Below are 22566 nucleotides of genomic sequence, written 5' to 3' on the forward strand. Positions count from 1 at the left end.
CGGATCCGAAAAAATAACGTAACATTTCTTCTTTTCCTCACTATTATTATTATTATTATTATTATTATTATTAAATCTTCCAACCGGTCTTACAGTGTAGCCTTACGACGGGGCCGCTGCCGGTCACACGATTTTCGAAAACACCGTACACCTTACGGAATACCTACGGACCGTAACGGCGCCGAATCCGAAAACTCTACGCCATACAACTACTCCCATTCAATATAACGATAATAACGCGTTACAGCATGCGCCGAGATGAACACGACGTGATGTTTACTCGTACATTATCGCAACAATATTATTAGTATTGTGGTCAATTGGCAGTCTGCAAAAAACGTACGAAAGAACGTTGTTCGGGATTTGCGAACACACCCGACTGGTGGACGTGTTTGTGCGCGGTGCGGCGGGGGCACAATCCGGTTTTGCTGTCGTCCGCCGCCGGAACAAAAAAACGCAGCCCCGGGGAGAAGGATGATGATGGTAATAATAATATAAGCCATTAACCGTCATTGGAATGTTCGGGTCTCTCAGCCGCGCAATGCATATAGTATAACTTATATAGTTATATATATATATATACGTGTGTGTGTGTGTGTGTGTACTGTGTATGCATATGTGTATAATATATATTGTATGTACCTAGTCAAACGCATTCGGCGAGTATTTTATTAGAATAATAATAAATAACACGTGTGCGGGTAAAATATATGTACATTACATTACGTTTTAAATATACAGGAAGACCTAGTTATTTTCACTGGAATATTCTTATAAGGGATAGTCCATACATAATAATTGATCTACACTAATTTTCCTAATTTTCAAAGTTATAAGTTATGTTTTACAGTTTTGTATATTTTTTAAGTTTTTTAATATCTTTAACTAGCCATAATTTTATTTTTAGAGGCAAAATATAAATATTTAATAATTAAAAGCCATTTTTATCGATATTGGATATTTAGTTTGTGTAATTTGAGGAAATTAATCTGCTTCTGATTATGAAAACAAAAAGGTTGTAATTAAAACAATTTTTAACATTAATAAATCTTGAAAACCAATATGATAAAAATAATAAAAATTGTAAAAGAGGGGGAAATCTGCTGTACACAGTAGGAATTGAGTGTACATTGTTATGGAAGAAGTTACTGTAATTTGAATTCAATAATAAATCATTGTACAAGAAAAATTGAGTTAAGATAGTCTGTCAGCTTATAATAGATATTTTATGTATTTTATAAATATTTAAGTATTCATATTGCTACTGTAGTAATTTATTTTACTACAAGTTATACGGTTGATTTAATTAATGTATGACGAAAACATTATTTATATTATTTAATTACATTTTTTGATGTTATTCACGTTTGAGTCATTAATGGGTGGCTTCTTACTCATGTTAGAAGTTTCTCACTCATTCGTGTCTGTATCCGACATTATCATATAAACATTATATTTATAGCGCTAATTTTCGCAGATTACTTTTCAATTAAATAACCATGTAAACGTCATTACATCGACCAACGGACCATGTGCATGGATAAATAAAAATATCAAAGTGTTAAATGTACGTATGTATGCACCATGTATATGTGAATAATATATAGTATAATGCTATAGTAAAGTTGTTTGTCGTTTATACATGAAGGCTGGTGTGCAGGTATATAATATTTCGGGTCCTCGAGACGACGGCGACTGTACCGGAAACTGCACCGGACCGGTCGTACTGAATAAAGTTTAAGCGGAAGCTTCACCCCATGCCTTTCCACAGCAGGCCTCGGGATTAATAATACTGTGGTATGGTGTATATATATATATATATATCCGAAAACGGTCGGTGGGGTTTTCTGCCGTTCCAGTTTACTAAAATTAGACGGACAAAGTTCTACACTAAGGTCTCCGTATAGTATATATATATACATCAAAACGCCCCCGTTCGTAGATTTATGTTCGGCTCATAAAACTTCCTTCACCATCCCAGCACTTCGTCGCTACCCCCTATTGGGATGGCAGTGTAGGACACGACTACACAAAAGACCCTTTTGCTCGACTGCAGATCATCCTCGTCAAAATTGCAGTCTTAATACACGGTTTGTTTTCGTTCACAGATGGAAGATTTTCGATAATATTAAATTATTATTGTTATAATTAACTGCCACTAAATTGCATGCTATTATACATATGATTGGCTGGTAGGGAAATAACAATCGATGGGGAAAAAATGAGGAAACCGCTTTGATGCATAGCGTATTTCGAGTAAATGGCATGATTTAATAGGAGGTGCCTATGTGAAGGTATTATAATTTATAATTGCTCACTGCAGTAGAAAATATATTGCGTGAGAATCGACAACGATAAGTGGCAATAATACATTATAAATTATAATGAGAAAAAATATTTTGTTTTGTTTTTAATAATTGCTTTGCAAGTAATTTTGTTTGCTTTGGTACTCGTTTGGTAAAAAATGTTATTTCATGCATAGTCATGAAACTAAATGGTTGATATTATAGGGAATACATTTATATATTAATATAACAATAATATAATAAAATGACATTTCCGGTTTTTTAATATCGAAGCCTGAAAGATTACCCGTGACGATTTTAATATTGTAGGTTACTCATTAATTATTTTCAAAAACCTTAGAATGTACGGAATTTATAGCTTTTGACAATTATCGCAATCAAGATGAAAACCATTAGTTTTATACTTTTATACAAGGTATTATTTTACTATTTTATCACGAAAACAATAATATTTCACATTTTTAATAATTATGTAAAATACTTATTATTATTTATACATTTTGCAATTTTTAAGTGTATAAACTATTTATAAATTTATAACATTTCTACGTATCTTATACATTTATACTTTTTATTAAAATTGTTTAGCCATGTTATATTACATTAATTAGGTTTAAATACATTTAGATCTGAGTTCTATAGTAATCAATAATGACTAATGATTGATATCGTTTGAAAAAATTTAATTTAATTTTGTTATTTATTTATATGTGTTAAAGTAGATTTTCATTAGTACAGATGATGAAAGGGTTAGCTTTACAACAATATTTTATTATCAATTGCTATTATCGCTATTCTCTACGACGGTGCACATGCAAATTGTGGTTTACTATTTAATCAGTTTAATATGCATACACCTCTAATGGAAATTGTGCATGATAAAATCGTTCATATATTGGTCATATACAAATATTGGTATTTGATGCTATTAACACAATAAAAATATTGATATTTTTATTTTCGACAATATTTATCAACTATAAATTAAAACATTGATCGCTCATTACTCCACACTAACACAATTTTATATAGACGCATAGATAGACCTCCTAACTAATCATTTTACGCATTAGTAAAGGATTGCATTTGCGTAGTAATACAATTCTAGCTCCATCATCATAATAAATAATCATACATATTTTGTAAATTCTATTTATATACATTCATGAAAACAAAAAATGAAAATGAAAATAATTGTTATTCTTTACATTTATTAAAAAGTGGTGTATCGTGGATATATTATTATTATAACTATTTTAAATCAAGCAAATATGTTTATTGCCTATTATTTCTAATTTATTATGTTATACAGTATATTTTATAATCTTTATATTTTTAATTAATATTATAATATAAGATGAAATAATAATTGTTGAAAATAATATTCACTTCTCACGAAGGAACATAAAGTTAAATGTGTTGTGGGGGGTGGGGAGGATTTTGTTTTATGTGAATTAACAAAGACGAGAATATATATTTAGGAATTACAACCTTGGCAGTTGTCGGTGGTTTTTTTTTTATGCGTTTATGTCAACATGCATGAGAAAAATACATTTTAATATTTAATATACTTTGATTGGAGAAAAAAAAAGAAAACCGTTCTAAATCTAGTACGATACATTAACAATAGAATTATAAGTTAAGATTTAACGAGTAATAAGGTGGTATATAATATACACGATGGTAAATAAATAGTGTGATTAACATTTTTTAACTATTAGAGTGATAAGATGGTAATATATTTTTATTGAGTGGAATAAGAGGGGCATTAAATTAGCTGGTTACACATTTTTATAGTATTATTATTTTAATCCCAGATTGGTGTTTTATTAGTAATCAGTTATCATTCTGACGGCTTTAGTGAATATTACTTATGAGATTGTTTGCTAGTATATTTTATGTTGTTTATAAATTAATATAACACATTATATTAGGTATATTATGTACTTCATAATGAATTTTTTGTTATTGTTGTTGACTGTTTGCATAGCTATGGCAGTATATGGAAGAGATTTGATTCGAACCTCACCTAATTATCGGCAAAGGATATCACCTGCTCAAATTACAATAGAATCTGAAAGTAAATATACTAGCAATAATGGTTTTTATTCAGGAGACAATAATGTTGCAACATATGTTCCCAACACTGTGAATAAAATGTGGATACGGAACATATTTTCTGCGCGGAAAATTAAGGGTTCCGATAAGATTAATCAGAACGGCTTAATCATTGGTAAATATAACTCTACTACAACAAAGGCCATTCCAAAGCAAAACATCGAAATGGTATTGATACAACCCAAGTTGAGGCAGTGTCTAGAAGGAATGGTTCGAGACACTAAAGGAGAATGCACTAATGGATTTGAGAACTGAAAATATTGTTTCTGCATATTAATAATTTTAAAATGGAGAATTTTATAAAAATTAATTAATTTACATCTGTTTTATTGTACAAAACCAATTTTATTTTTTGTAAATTGTTCGTTTAAAATGTTAACATGTTTAACAATTAAGAACACATACGTTTATTATAATACCGTTTCTACACTATGAACATTTTTTGATATCTACTATTTATATTGACTGATGAATATTAATTGTTGATATGACAAATTAATTAGCAATATATTTCTTGACAAATTAAAGATTGATGTTGACTTAAAAATATAGTATACAAAAATCTTACATATTTTGATTTTAATTCGTAAACAAGAATTAGTTACTTAGGTTTATAATAATGTAAATTGTTTTAATATCTAACACATAGAAAGATAATATTATTTTTATTTTATTTGAACACAAAAACCAAATAGCCAACAGGTTGGAATGGTTGGATTCACTAGAGCTTCCAATAATGAATGTGTTGAAGTGTTTCCAGAAGATAATATTTCATATAAACCCAGAGAAATATAGCTTACTTAATATAACTATCATTGGTATACAACTATATCAATTTGTCTGTATTCGTTGAAAATATTCATACATTGTTTAATAATTATTAATACATATTTTTTGCATTGAATATAATATGTCTTACATGGTTATTTTAAAATTTAAATAAAATAATCGTAACGCACTTTGATAATTTGTGTATTTACCACTGAGGTTAATTATTAATAACGGGCATATATTATGTAGGAATGTATTAAAAGGAGCAACCCCTTGGCCCTTATTGAGGCTCATGTTTATAAAGGGCCAAGTGTTGTCATCTTATTATTATATAAAATATTAGTTATTTGTATTATTTGTATTTAAAAAATATTCTATGTTTAGACAAACAAAGAAAAAAAAATATAATACATAATATAGTAAAATTTGACTTAATGGATACCTTTTTTTCCTTGTGGCATTTGTTAATATATTGAATACTTTTCTTATTTTACCCTTGTATTCAGACATTTAGTTTTAGAAATTTTAAGCATACTTAAAAATCATATTTATTGGTACTAACTTATATTTTACACTATTTAAGGAGTGTCTTGTGGCGATATAAACTTATTATTTTTAAATGAGGGTAAATTTTTTTTTACTATGAATTATAAAGCAAATGATTATTTTGAATAATTCGATTTTAAGACAGATTAAAATTATATAAAAGTATTAAGAATAATAATAGTCCTTTATAAATAGTTTTACTGAACTATAAAATATACCTTTTTTTTAATCTAGGGCTTATTATACACAGAAAATTTTTGAACTGACGTTGAATCTATCGTTGTCGTTGTGTCTTCGATGAACGCAAATAGAGGCATTCTCAAAATCTATTAGCCAATTAATCACTCGATTCCGGTCAAACTCAGTGCGAAACATATGTCTGGTAAAATACATTTTCCCATATCTTATATTGACACCGCAGAAAAGTCCATAACCGACGCTTCCGTTAAGGCATCTAATACGATTAACGAGAACAACTTAAACATAAAACATGTCATAAAAAAGACCCAACCAAAAATTATCAATTCTAAGTTGCAGAAATGTCCGGAAAAAATGGTTCGACACGATGATGGAACATGCGTTAGAGGATTTTTGAGTAATTGAAAATATAATTTCAGCATTTTAATAAATTCTAAATGAAAAATTGTAAAAAGTTTACAACTGTATAATTATACAAAACTATTATTTTTTTTTTTCTAATTTTTTTGTTTAAAATGCTAATATGTAAGTTTAATAGCGATAATAATTACTGAACTAAATTATAGTTTATTTGTTCAAATTTTCGAATAATGACTAATATGTTTTCAATAGAATATTTGATAAGTCAAAACATTTTTCCAAAGTAAATTGAGTTTAAATACATTATTTTTATTTCTATGGCTGTGATCATGTACTCGTGTAAAACGATGTAGTTGTCTTTTTCTATTCACAATCTAGATATTTACACTGTCCGAAGTCATAGTAATATTATAATAATATTGTATAGTATTATACGTTGACTTTGGACAGTGGAAATTGAACGAAATGGCTACAGATAATATGAAATAATTAGATACGCTGGTAATATAACTAAATACTTATCTGTTGTAATCGCGATACCGCTATAATATAAATTATTATTGTGTAATATTCTATATCAATTAATCTCGAAAGGAAGGGGAAGCTTTTATTCTATGTACCTAGTACATACATGCTGCAGTTCAAATACGTATAATATTGTACATTATACGCGCACATTGGCGATAATTTGAAATCAGTCTTGTTTGATTCTCACTCGGTCAACCATTTCAAAGTAGCTGATGATAATACTTTACATTTTACAAGGCGCCACACATTATAACGATGAAATTGTCAATTTTGTTGTTGACTTTTGTAGTCACAACATTATACGCGAGACACGTGCATCAAACGTCGACAAATAAAAGTTCCAATTGCAAACATCAAATTCGGATCAACGGTACAATAAAATGCAACACTACCACGTCGATCACTCCCATAGGACGAAATTCTAAACAGTTTCTTGTGAGTACTACAACGAAAAAATATAGAAGATTAGGCAGTACCTGCCACAAAAACCGAAAAGTTTCTTGCGAGCAATACAACGCAAAAGTATACTAAGTTAAACAATACTGTCACCGAGAGAGTTGTGATCGTGGATGACCAGAAAACTACTGAATCAAGTCTTATGCAGACGAGATTTTTCATAGCCGCTCCTATAAAGAAATGCAATAATGGATTAACCCGAGACGTTAACGGAGACTGCGTTCTTAATTTTCCAGATAACTAAAAGGTATTATCTATCTATATTATTTAAATACATTTATTGGAAGGAATAAGATATATATATATATTTATATTTACAGTATTATCATTTAAATATATTTGTTCTAATAATTTTAGTTATAAAATTAGGTATAATATTATGGTTTATAAAAGCCAAGAAATACTTTAATGTTATTGGTATTTTTTTTTTCTAATTTTCTAAATAAATAGTTGGAATAAAGTAATTTTATATTATTTATAGTATACCCAATTTTGTTTTGAATGTTAGGTATTAGTATTATTTAACATAGTTTTTATTTAAATTTGTCGGTATAATTTTTTTTTTCAATTAAGTTGTTTAGTTTTTAATAACAAAGGTATGTACAACAAACTAATAAGTCTATATAAATATAGTCATTGAGGAAATTCAATATATTATGTAGGTACATAATATTGTTGGCATAAAATTATAATAATTGTATCATTTATTTTGTGTAATTTTTGTATATACTTTTATTTAAAAAAAAAGAAAGGTTTAAGATCAATAAACGTTTGCAGCAGTTTAATATGTTTTCGATTTTATTTATTACATGCAATATGCTACAAAGAAGATAACATAATATAATTTAATGGTTCTGGATCTTTCAGGTATGTATATTATAAATTTCGCACATATAACTATAGTAACATGGTAATTAACTAGCTAAATCTGAATTTTAGGAAATTAAACAAAAATAGTTTACAATATTAACCGTAGCTTAATTAGTCTTATTAAATAAGGTAAAACGTACAGTGATCTATATAATATTTTGATTGTACTGTACAAACTTAAATAAATTCTTATTACACATTATAGATTTGAATTTCATAACGTTGTTACAGATAACGTCGAAGAAGGGTCCTTCTGTTTGTTACAATATTGAATCTTTAAATAAGCACCTAATATTATTATTAATTGAATGTAAATTTATCATTTTTAAAATCATAACTCGATCCAGTATTCCAGTGCCTACTTTTTTAGAATTTAAATTGTATAATGATTATAATGACACAATTACTGATTATATGACTATATGTAAATAATGGAATTAATGATATGTTCTTTGGGATTTACATAATCATAATATATATCACTATATTATATAATATTAATTTTCTTTTCTTATCGCATAACAAAGTAGGTACCTATGTAATACAAAGGAAATAGCTATTAACTTTATAAATTTTATAAAAATAAAATTATTAAATATAGTAAAAAGTATAATCAAACACGAGAAGTAGTTAAATATTAAAGAAATTTAACCAAGTACTCTGTGTAATAACGGTATTTTTTATACATTAATAAAATAACTAGATATAAATTATATTACATTTAAGTTCTTTAAATCGATTCATCGTGATTAACATATTTAAATAAATTTTAAAAATTAATATTTTATTTGTGCATAAAATATTTAATTCGTAATAAAATAATATCATTGTACAGCGAATACATTTCTTATTTATTTTTGGTTGAAAGTATAAAGATAAAGTATTATTTATCTGAATGGACTTTATGCTATTGGCTTTATGCAGTGGTCGACAAACTTTTTGGATCCTATGGGTCACATCACAAATTAAAAAGAGTTCACGGACCAGACAAAAATACAAATTTTATATTCTTAAATTATTTACTATAAAAAAATTACTATCTAGAATTTTAAAATAATATAATGTATATATATAAAAAAAATGTTATTCAATAATTTAAACAGACCGTGTACAATAGCCGCATGGTCAGCCGGTTGCCGACCATTGGCTTAATGCAATCACGGTGAATTCTAAACGGTAATGTAGACTTTGATCAGTGAACATCGATCAAAAACAGTAATAAAATTAACATAATAGTTACCAAGTAGGCAGCGTGTTAAGTTTAAAATAATAATAGAGATACGAATTTCATATAATGATTATTGATATGAAAATACAACTGTTAATAATAAGAGTAAGAATGGTGTGTTATAATTTAGAAAAAAAATCTCGAGAGTTGAGACACATATTTTAATTAAGATTTATTAATTAAGAAGCTTCTGATTATCAAAACTAGTACACATCAATTGTACCTAGTGAGAATTTTTTAACAATCTTTTGTTCGATATTAATACAGTAAATTATTAAAATATTATTTGTAATAATTGTAATCGGTACATCTGGAATTTATTTGAAAAAAATTAAATTATTACTGTACGCGGGACGATAAATTTTTAAATTTGCGTTTTGTTGTTAGTCTCTCTAATTGTTATAATGGTGTACGTGAACGCAAAACAGACGAAGGGAATTGCCAACGAACATTTTGGTGAATACACTAAATGATCTAGAATCAAATATCAACTTTGAAATTAGTAACAATAGTATTTTGGTTAGATATGACTAAGGTTGGTATCTTAATTTACTTTGCATTTTTTTAGATGTAGCTACACGTCGTAGGTTTTGGCACGAATCTGTTTCGTTTCTTGTTGAATAGATCTGTCCAAATTTGATTGAGCATTTTTACGACTTTAGGGAATTTTTTCGTAAATTAAAATTTTAAAATGTTTTATTTTATATTACGCGTTAATTTTATATTTATATAATATAAATTATGTATATTTACTATCAAAATAATCAAATTCATTTAATCTTGCATTTGTGAAACTATGTAATTCCATAAAATGCAGAGGAGTAATTATTATAACTTATAAAATCAAAACGCGTTAACAGACAATTTAATATAGATATAACATAAAATATATTTTTAATTGCGTTGTAGCTATCTCGACTCTCAAGGGTAACAGAGGTAATTGCCTCAGGGTGAAAAATATTTTAAATATTCTATTTAAAATATTTTAACGAATAATTAATTTTATTGTAAAATAGGTATTATCGTTTTATATTTATATAGGTGTATATAATACATATATTTTTATTGTAATTTATGAGCAGAGTATTTTTTTGAAAGTCTGATGTTATGATGTGTTAAAAATATTAGAACGAGTAGTCTCTAAGTAGTCCAAGTTATCAAAATATATAAAGATATTAGGAATTATATTATTACTTTAGAAGTAATTTTAGAGAATCTTAAAATATATATCATATTTACTCTAGTAATTATTATACTCGGATAGTTTATCTCATCAGTACATACTGATGTATAAATTAACTGTATTTATATCATAATACTGCAAATTTTTAGAATGAAAACATTATATTTCGTATATTTAAAAAACGTGCATGAATAAACCAATTAAATTGAATATTGTAATAAAATGCAAATTGTATGTTTTTTTTGTCGTAGATATTTTTAAAGTGAGATAATATTTCAACGATGCATACATGATGCTTATTTAATCAACTGCTGAAATGGTCAGATATTTCCTTGTAGAATGTTGGGCGTAAAGTATAACACATTTCCATCAAAAGTCTACCTTTCCTTTTTCCACTAATAAATACTCGTTTCTACCAAAACCATATTTATATAATTGACAGCTGGAATTAAGTAGGTTTATTTAAAAACTAAGTGTACATAATATCAAAAAACAATATAGTATTATAAATTTTCATACAAATATTTTTATATAATTATACTGTAACAGGCACGTATACAAAAAAAATGTCGATGGGGTGGGGGGGTTTACAATATTTAGCAATACAAACTGTGCCGCAACATAATAAAACAATTTTTTCCTCGTTACTCGAAAATATTTCAGGGGGGTTTGATCCCCCTTGTATACGTACCTGTATTGTAAGAATAATTAAGAAATAAAATAATAATAATGAGCATATATGGGTTGAATACAAATTAAAAAAAATCATAAAAATAATTGATTAAAATATTAAATTAATATTTATACAATGTTGAATTTTCTTAATTAAGGAAAATAAGTAATATGCATTAAAATGTAATGTGTGTATTGTATTTATAATTATTATCTGAAGAAAAACAATATATCACTATCGATTTACAGAGCACTTCTGTGCTCACATTTCTATTAGTCTTTAAACTTTTTAAAGATGTATGTTTTTTTGTCTGTGTACACAATAAAAGTCGAAAAAAGATTCGATTTTCAACTTTGATGGTGGTTTTGGATAGAAAATTGTATCTAGTTTTTGTACTTTAGATAGGTCAGAGTTTGCTTTAGATAAGATTTATATGTGTGACGGAACGTGGTGCTAAAATCAGAAGAGGGTACGAGAGGTGTCAAAATTAGAATTTGACCGGATCAATGGGTTTTTTTACCTTAAAATGAACCACTATGTATATATATCTATCAATCTACATTACTAAAATTAGTAAAATTTCATTCAGTTTAAAATTTTATTTTTATATAAATATAGATATCTAGTATGTAGTATACATAAATTAAAAGTGATTCAATAAACATGCTCTATACTGAACACCATTAATTCCTTTAATGATATTTTTATTCAAATAAAGATTTTTAGAAATTTTAATAAGACTAAAAAATCATATTTTTAGGTATCTATTTATATTTTACGCCTTTTAAGGAATGTCTTGTGGTGATACAAGTTTGCCTAAAATAATATATACATATTTCATTAATATTAATTTGCGAATTAAGGATAATTATAGTCCTTTATAAATCGTTTTACTGAACTAAAAAATATATGTAATATTTATTCTAACATCTAATACTTATTATTCTCAGATAATTTTTGAACTGACGTAACAACTCATCGTAAGTATAGTAACATTGCAAATTGATTTAATGAAAAATTTAATTTCACATAATATTATGATGTTTACACGTTTTTAGTTAAATTGAATTTTATAATAATTTACTATTTGCTCAATATTTATAAAATCATATCAATGAAAGGAATTTAAAAAAGTTTATATCTCTAATAATTGTAACAGACAAGATACCACATAAACATATCATATATATTTAATAAATAATATTAAATATTAATTGAAGTTTAGAACTCATTGAATGTTAGATAAATCAGGAAATGTTGATACACATCCTCCGTTTGTATTTAAAGTGTGTCCATTAGGACAAATAAAATTTTTAGGTTTGATTATTGCAGTGAACTTACAATTCTTATTTACTAAATTACAAGGTCTGGTATTAGAATATTTTTTAGTTATAAGATCATCTATGTCAGGGGTGGATGTTGTGTTCAAAATATTCAGATAAACATTTTCGGTTATCTGATCTTTAGTTACCGTTTCTACGTTGGCTATTGTTGTGGACTGGACTATGTTCGTTTTTTCGGAAGAAGTGTAGTCGACGGTATTATAGTCTGTTTTCTGGACAAACATTGTCGTGTCGCTAATGAACGTAGATGTTTCAGTAGTGGTGTTCGCACTTGTGTTGGTCGTAGAATTCAAGATATTTGATGAAACATGAGATATGAGTAAATGTATATCAGACGACTGTTTCACACTGGGTTCCGTCAGTCTCAACTGATTATCGGGATCCTGAGAGACAGGTTTTGCATTCACCGAAGAAACGACGAAAACAAAGGCGACGAAGGCTGAAATTATGAGGTTAAACCGAATTTTCATCGTGTACAAGCGGCGTATTAATTATTGAATGTGATAATAAATTTTGTAGTAACGTACGGGACTTAAATATATAAAATAATAAATAAAAAACTTTAATATGCTCATAAAATTATCGTTTTTTTTTTTTTTTTTTTTTATCAGAAAAACGCCCAATAAACGTGCACACTACAAATGCAAATCGAATACTGACTTCAAAATACAACTAACGAAACCTACTAGTTTTGATATAAAGTCTGCTAATTTTAACCTTGGATTGAAAGTTACTTGGCCCTACTATAAAACGCGTGTATTCACAAATAATTATCTCACCATTCTAGTAGCTCATTAAATACATATCATGTATGCATCAATGAAATAATATGTACGCCTTTATCTACGATAAAAAAAAACATACGATTTTCATTTTACGTTGATTTGTTGATTGATGTACAACATAAATACATGAAATGTAATGTTTTCATTTTTACAAATTGTAGCGTTGTAATAAAAATGCAGTGAGTTGCTATATTAGTTTGAAAGTTTAATATAATAATTTCATAGTAGAGTATATTATAATATGTACTAGATTACTTGAAACGATAAATATTATTACCGTTGTACCTATATTTTCACACAAGAATTATATAGTAGAAATCCGTTAAATCAAGTTTCAGTGTATTTTATATTTTTTGTCTTAGTTTGTCTGAACATATAATATTTTTTATGTAAAACTACTACACATGACTATTTAATATTTCAATTTAATAAAATCAAACATATATTATATGCTCAATATTGCATTTGGTGTCTGTGTTTTATTTTCACTCCTACACAATACCAATCTTTACGGACAACGACAAACCACGATTTAAGTCATCGCAAATCTCGTGCCAATAAATCGTTGTAACGACACATTAAATTTCATGTATTTATAAGCCGTACATTAATGTACAAATTAACATAATATTTTTGTAAAATGAAAATTGTTTTTTTTTTTTGTGTTGATAATTACGTATATGACGTGTATTTAAAATGAACTGTTAACACTTTTAAATATATCATTATGAAAATATGAATATACACGTTTAAAAGTGGGGTGCAGTCATTTTTAATCCAAGGTTGAAATTAGCAAACTAGAAATCAAAGCTGGTAGGTTTCGCTAATCATATTTTGAAGTCAGTATCCGATTTGCATCTATAGAGTGTTCACGTTTATTGGGCGTCTCTCTGATATAACGATAATTTTACGAGCATATTAAAGTTTTCCATTTATTATTTTACATATTTAAGTCCCATCTGTTACTACTAAATTTATTATCACGTGCAATAATTAATACGCCGCTTGTACACGATGAAAATTCGGTTTAATCTCATCATTTCGGCCTTCGTCGCCTTTGTTTTCGTCGTTTCTTCGGTGAATGCAAATCCTGTCTCTCAGGATCCCGATAATCAGTCGAGACCAACGGAACCCAGCGTAAAACATACGTCTGATACACATTTACTCATATCTCATATTTCATCAAATATCTCGAATTCCACGACCGACGCCTCCGCAAATACCACTTTGGTCATGTCACCATCGAACGCCACTACCGAAACGTCTACGTCCAATAACAGCGCGAAAACCTTTGTCGAGGAACCAAACAACGAAACCACCGCCTACACTTCTTCCAAAGAAACGAACATGGTGCAAACCACAACAATAGTCAGTGTAGAAACAATAACTGAAAATCGGACATCCACAACTGAGCCAACCAAAAGAAAGCACTGGGGCTATTATAGCGGGGGCCATCACATTATAAGACACAAAATAACTACTGTAGCTCCTATCTGTCCCGATGGATATATTGTTCATTCAACCGGAAAGTGTATACCAATATTTGTAGATTAATCTAATCTCTTATTAGCTTTGAGTTTAGAATAATATTTATTATTTTTTAATAATGTATTCATATTTTATGTCTTATATCTTACTATTGATTTAAGAAAGCAGACACATATTTATTAAGTAATTTAAAAGTATTACTATAATTTTTTAATTTGGTCTTAAAATAATAATTACAAGTATTTTTTTTTATGTATTTTTAAATATACAGTAAATCAAATAAAAAGTGAGTTGTATTATATAATATATAAGTAATTTAAAATGGATAAATTATTTCAGTATAAGACAAGTTCTTGTTTATGGGAAAGGTATGAAGACAAATTCAGAAAAATACCTTATAATATATTCTGGTAATTTTAAAAATAATAATAATGTAACAGAAATATATAGAAATTAAAAAACTATGGGAAAGAGCTTAAAGTCACGAGTTTCATTGACTACACAACACTTAGTTATGTCTCCAAAAAAAATGGTAATGAGTTGATAAATCAATTGAAAATTGTATAAATATAAAATATATCTATTAAGTATTTGTAGGATTTGAAATTAAAATTGATTTTATATTAGTACAGACTCTTGATTTGAAAAGAGTACCTAATGAAAATTTACTATACTAATTTAAAAAAAAAAATCGAAGCAATAAATTATATTACTGTAAAGTGGATTATTTTTGGTATTTATAACTATAATAAAAGCTACTATTATAGTAGTGCAAATGAAGTAGGTACATATTTCAATAATTCAAGTTTATGATATAAGATATTATTCAATTAATATATTTATATTATATAAATATGCCTATCTATAAATTTTTATCACTGAATGCGTATTTAGTATATTTATAATTCTAATAAAATACAAAATATAAAATTAAAAAAGTTGTGATGGTAATAACCATGAAATATTTTCTTTCTTGATTTTTATTAGGCAATTACTCTATTTTTTTTCCATGAGAAATGAAAAATCTATACAAAAAAAAAATAAAAAATAGAGGTGGTGTCACATTCGTTAAACACTATATATCATATATTTATATATTTATGATATACACACTAAACACTTTTTGATACGTCGGAATTACGACTTAATATATTAAAATAACTCACGGCAATAACTGTCAATACGAACAAACTCAGCAATACACTTAATAACAAAAATATTTGAAAACAGTAAAGTAATATTTTAAATATGATAATAACTATAGACATAAACAAATCGTGTTTTGTTATTGATAGAAACCTCATACACAGTGCTTTAGCCTCCGGCTACTGAAAACTTACTCATAAGGAATAGAAAACCTTCTCTGCATAACTAATATCGTAAGAAGGTTCTACCGACCACGTTACAGTGGAGATTAAAATAAAAAAACAGGATAATGGATACCGCCCTGGCGTGTATTTGATATCGAATGGTTGAAGGAATGTGTTGAATTTGATTTCAATGAAATATTGTTGTACACGAAAAACGGTCTTGAGCGGTGACACACTGACACTGCCTATATAACTAAGTATAGATTTCATGATATTTTTTTCAATATTGCTAAAAATAATTAAATTTATTATCAGAATTACGTTAGGTTATAATGAAAACATTAAATTGCATATATTTATTAAACGTACATCACTGAAATAACCAACATAATACTATAATAAAATTATCAAATCATATGTTTTATTTTTTCATAAATATTATTTTATTGATACGTATTTAATAGACTGCTAAAACGGTTTGGCATTTCATCGTGGAAATACACGTTTAATAGTGGGGTGAAGTAGTTTTCAATCCAAGGTTAAAATTAGCAGACCGGATACCAAAGCTGGTGGGTTTAACTAGTTATATTTCGAAGACAGTATTCGAGTGCACCTTTGGTCTGCACGTTTATTTGGCGTTTTTCTGATGCTACGATAATCTTACGCACATATTAAAATTTCAAATTAATTACATTACGTATTAAAGTCTCTGACGTTACTAGACAATTTGTTATCATGTACAATAAATACTCTTGTAACAAGATAGTTGTAGCTATAGCTATTATTGTTGTGGTGTCTTCGGTGAACGCAAAGTTCGTCTCTCAAAACCCTTTTGCGATAAACACTTGAAGACGGGCAAAAATTAATATAAGTCATATGTGGCATAATAGTAGGTAGGTGAACAATATATTGCAAAAGATGTAATTATTATGTTTTGTTGTCTATTTTTTATTCTCAGTAATAAATCAAAACCAGCTTTGTAACTCTGTACGGTGTATTTTTGTGTTTGTAATTTTTAGGCTCAGAATCCAACAATATTATTCAATCATCATTTATTCATAAACAAAAATAATGTTATCATTTTATGAATAGAAAGGTAAACAAGTGGAACATAGTTTGTCGATTGGGTCACTGTGATGAATGTGTTATGTTTGAATTAAATTATATATCATTGTATATTAAAAACGATTCCGAACGGTAACAGTCTGTCAGCTTATACCATTAAGTATACCAAATTATATACTAATTTAAGTGTTTTATTTTACTTTTAGTATAACATTGGGTTATATTAATTAATGAAAACATAACAATTCATAAATTACTAAATAAATTATCATAACATCATAATAAAATCCAACTCGTATGTTTTTTTTTTTGCAATGTTAATTTTAATGGTAGGTATATCCCAATGATGTGGTGTACGAGATGCGTATTTAATGGAATCCTAAAACGATTAAATATTTCATTGTGGAAATACACGTTTAATAGTGGGGTGAGGCAATTTTTAATGCAAGGTTAAAATTAGCTGTCCGGATACCGAAGCCGTAGGTTCTACTAGTCATATCGCGAAGTTAGTATTCAATTTGCATCTGTAGTGTGCACGTTTATTGGGCGTCTTTTTGATGTTATAATAATTTTACGGGAATATTAAAGTTTTAAATTCACTATAATTCATATTGTGCGTTAGTAGACAATTCAATATTGCACACGTTCTACTGTGTACAATAAATACTATTGTAATACGATGAAAGTTCTGTTTAATCTAACGATTTCGGCCGCTGTCGCTATTGTCGTCGTCGTATCCTCGGTAAACGCGAAGAATGTCCCCCTAAATCCCGTTTCCGATAATCAGTCGAGGCCGGTAAAACCCAGTGCTAAACAGTCGTCTAATATAAGTTTTCCTATATCTCATATTGATGTCGTAGTAAAATCCACGACGATGGCATCCATCGCGAATAATACTACTTTGGTCATGTCTCCACCGAAAGATACCACTTTTGTCATGTCTCCTGGGAATATCACTACGGAAACGTCTACATCCAATAACATCACCGCGATAACGTTCGCCGAAGAAACAGCCAAGCCCACCGCTGCTTACACGAAGACAATCGAGGAAATGACTTTGGTACAGTCGACGACAATAGCTACGAGTAGCGTAGAAACGGTAACAGAAAACAAGACATCCGCCGATCAGACAACAATACAAAGTGTAGAATTGAGCACAAGAAACTTTATTGTTGGGAAAATTTTTACTCAGCCTTCTAACTGTAAGAGTGACGAGATTGAAGATGCAGAGAAAAATTGTAGACCTACAGTACCTAATCTCGATTGAGTCCAACATGTCCAAAAAACATTCCCGTGATCGGTATAATATTTATTATTAAGTACTTAATAAATGGATGGTAATAATATAATATGTTTATATTTTATGTGTTTTCATGTCATAAGTATTACTGTTGGCTAGTTCCTTGAAATCATGTAAATCATGTAAAATATATAAATATACCTATACTGCACATATGCTTATTGTAAAATTACCCTTGCATAGTGTATATTTTCTATAGTAATTAATATTAAAAAATAAATAAATAAAAAATATTTTATGTGTTATATTTTGTATGCTACAAGTAATAGATATAATCTTTAAGATTACTGCAAAATTTGTTTCATTTGTATAATTTTATAAATATTGAATAAATATAATATTAATAATATAATAATATTTAATAAATAGAAAAATATTATAAAATTAAGTAATGTTTCAAATATATTTAAAATGGGTTGGATAGACTGGTTGTTAATCGCGATAAACGTCAAATACCTTAAAAGTTAAAGAGTTTCGTTGCATACATGCGATAAATATATCATAATTTATGTATATATTATCTCATTTTATACTTAAAAATAGTGTTAACAATTTTATTTAAGCAGTCACATGTCTTTTAGTTTTAATACTTTAATTGTATGAAGTAATTTTTTTAAATTTATTTTTCATTACAATAATTATTATAAGTTTTTCTTGTGTATTTTTAAATATAGTCATTTAAATAAAAGTCGAATTGAATATAATACATAAATTATTGTAAATGATTATGGTATTGTTTCAGTATAAGGACATATTTTTTTTACTACGATTGCTTCTTGCCGTATATTTCCACATTTATAAGCGAAGTATACATTCGTTATGCGTAACGTTTAAGCATATTTAATTTTAAATAAAAAATATTATTTTTTTATTTAAGTAAATAATGGTCACCTTGAACATTTTCGTGTAAGTGCCAAAGAGTTTAGAGTTTGAAATACAAATTCATTATATATCTAATACAATTACAGAATTATAATATAACACATTGTTTGAACTAAAATATAAATAAAAATGATTACATATTTTTTTCTATATTTATCTACATTGCGAATAATACGATATAATAAATACAATTATGCAATTCAATAATACAACCCAAAGCTATAAAACTAAAATTATCAATATTTATTAAAATCATCATAATTAACGTGACAAATAATAGAATTATCTTAAAAATATGTTATATGTGTTTATTTTTATTTTTTATATTAGTTAAAACATTATATATTTTTGAGAATCTTGATAGAGTAAATATGTTTAAATTCTAATGGTTAATATTGTATATTTTTGAACCGAAGCATGGTTAATACTTATAATGTTCCTCGATATTATTAAATAATTAAATTACGTCATTCATTCAAGTAATTCGTTCTTTGTTAATATGACATTTATTAAAAATAATTTTATGATGTCAAATAATGTAAGTCTGAAAAAATAAAAAACTTGAAAATCCTAGTTTAAGTTTTGTACTTAATAAATAATAAAATAATAGACTGGCGTTTGATGAAAATGTATAGAAAAAATCAAAAAATGTTCATTTAAGACCAATAATGGACGCAGCAGTTTAGACATGACCTTTTGGATGCGGCTATTAAGACGTGAAGTCATTTAGATGCGGCTGTTTGGGAGTGAGTACATTTGGGCACGAAGACAAAATTATATAAATTAAATTCTTTTACTTGCACATATACTTATGAGTTATGACGATAATATAACAATAATATATACATATATATATATATATATATCTAAATCATTATATACAATTACAGTTTGTAACTATACATAAATTCAAAACTTTGCTACAAAATATAATAATTCAAAATTCAATAGTTACCGTACATAAATATTTTAACTAATTTTAAGGCATTAGGCTATGCTTCTAAAAATCACAACATTTTACAAAAATAATATTAGCTTAGGGATTGTATCATATATATATTATTGAAATGATGCTAATTTTTTAATCTTAGTCAAAATGATTGTAGTATTGACATTCATTTTAATTAGTGTTATAAATAAATGATTTGGCAATTGAATAAATTGAAATTTTTTCATTTTTTAAAAATATTTCTGTATGGTAACTATTGAATTTTTAATTATTATATTTTGTTGAAATATCTTAAATTCAAGCATATTTGAATAAAACGTATGATTATAAAATATAATGTTATATAATTATTCTAATATATATTACTATTATATTATTGTCATAGCTCATAGGTATATGTGAAAGTAAAAGAATTGAATTTATATAGTTTTGTCTTCGTGCTCAAATGGCCTCGTTTAAACAGCTGTGTCCCTTTGTCCCTGTTCGATAATATGTACGATAATAAACAACTGCACTTAAGGGAAAAATCATTTAAAAATAGTCATAAGTGGGGGGATATCGTGTGATCGAAATATACAGCTTACTATGAATATGAAAATGTATCGTTTGATTAAATTTTGGATCACATGTATAAATAGTTGTAGTATAAAATGCATTAGCATAAAAAATATGTAGATACCTACTTACTAATGTTCGAATACATGAAATTCCCATTGTGGTCCAAATGTCGAATTGTACACAGCTCGTGAGATAAAATGTTGTTACCTATATTATATCTTAACCGGAAAACAAAAAACAATGCCAACAAAACTTATCACAGGCCGCTCGCAATAAAGCAAGATTCAGTTACGTCTGTTGAAAGTCTCTACTTAAACTCGGGAAATTGGATAGGTGGAGCGAAAAAGTTATTCAATTTGTAAACTTTCTAACATTATACTTTATGTTTAAAAATTAATTAAAGGTTTACTTGTAATTTTTAAATCACGAGGCAGATTTCATCTAAACCAATATATGAACAAGTAACAACGAACTGTTACAAATGCAGTGTATACTGGGTCATATTATTAAAAGAAATTTAGCAAGTTTGAATCGAAATATTACGTATTTAAGTAATTAGGTTTAACGGTACTGGCAAATAAAAATCATGAATATAAGTCCTAGGTGTATTAATTAGTTATTAAGGTAGGTATACAGTATAGTGCAATAGACACTATTATTATTTATTATTTATTAAATATTATATATTACAAAAATAAATCAAAACTAGTTTTGTAAATGTGTAAGTTGTATCTCCATGTTAGTAATTTTTAGGTTCAGAATCTAACAACGTTTTTGAATAATAATTTATTTAAACACAATTATTAATTGTTATTATTTTATAAATATAGTTATAATTTAAAATATATTTTGTTTTAATGCCTTTATAACCCCTAGCTACTATGGGAAAATTGTAGTATCATTAATAAATATTTTGTATTACCTATTATAATTTTGTTTTTAGATAATTAATATTGCAAATTGGTGGTAATAACGTTTACAACATAAAGATGTTTTATGATATTATGATTTAAAATTTTTAGATATTTTACCAACAATTTAATTTAGATTTAATTATTTTTTTTTTTGTTGAGAAAACTAAAAAATAATATTTCAGCAAAAAAAAAAATAGCGTTTGTCAGCATTTTAAGTTACTTTGAGTGTCAAAAATGAGTTATTTAACAACCACAAAAATAAACATATTTTGTTGCACTCAGCTAGTTTTAAATAAATTGTTATGTCACTTTATTGGTTGGGTGATTTTAAAAATAATATGTCTATATATGTGTAACTTAAAGCATAGTTCATATGGCCTCAAATATTTTTATAATAGTTTCACTTTTTTCAGCACGGAAATTAATTTTTGTGAGAAATTATTTTTAGAATTACGACAGTTGGAAACATCTCCTTATAAGTTATCCGCTAAAATTATTATCGGATTCAATCGTAAAATAATGTAATTAATGCCGATTTGAATAGTGCCGAAAGACATTATAATATGTATATTAAATTTCTAGGCTTATATGTGCAGGTACATAACATGAATTAATTTGTACTTGTGCTGTCAAATATCACATTGTACATTAATGCGATTTAGTATGCTCTATGCTCTACGAAACATTATTAATCACGGCTACGAATTCCGAGGAACAATTGGTGGAAAATGTACT

The 22566-nt window shown here is 27.0% G+C and overlaps 1 protein-coding gene and 1 pseudogene across 1 annotated transcript; both read left to right on the forward strand.

Moving 5' to 3' along the window:
* The first annotated feature begins 4135 nt into the window (after positions 1-4135).
* LOC113548868 lies at positions 4136-4993 on the forward strand. The gene has a single exon (XM_026949955.1). The coding sequence runs from the start codon at positions 4248-4250 to the stop codon at positions 4677-4679; it is 432 nt and encodes a 143-aa protein (XP_026805756.1). The 5' UTR covers positions 4136-4247; the 3' UTR covers positions 4680-4993.
* A 1624-nt stretch (positions 4994-6617) lies between these two features.
* Positions 6618-7646, forward strand: LOC113549395 (annotated as a pseudogene).
* The last annotated feature ends 14920 nt before the right edge of the window (positions 7647-22566 follow it).

The sequence above is a fragment of the Rhopalosiphum maidis genome, chromosome 1, assembly GCF_003676215.2.
Source record: "Rhopalosiphum maidis isolate BTI-1 chromosome 1, ASM367621v3, whole genome shotgun sequence".
NCBI lineage: Eukaryota > Metazoa > Arthropoda > Insecta > Hemiptera > Aphididae > Rhopalosiphum > Rhopalosiphum maidis.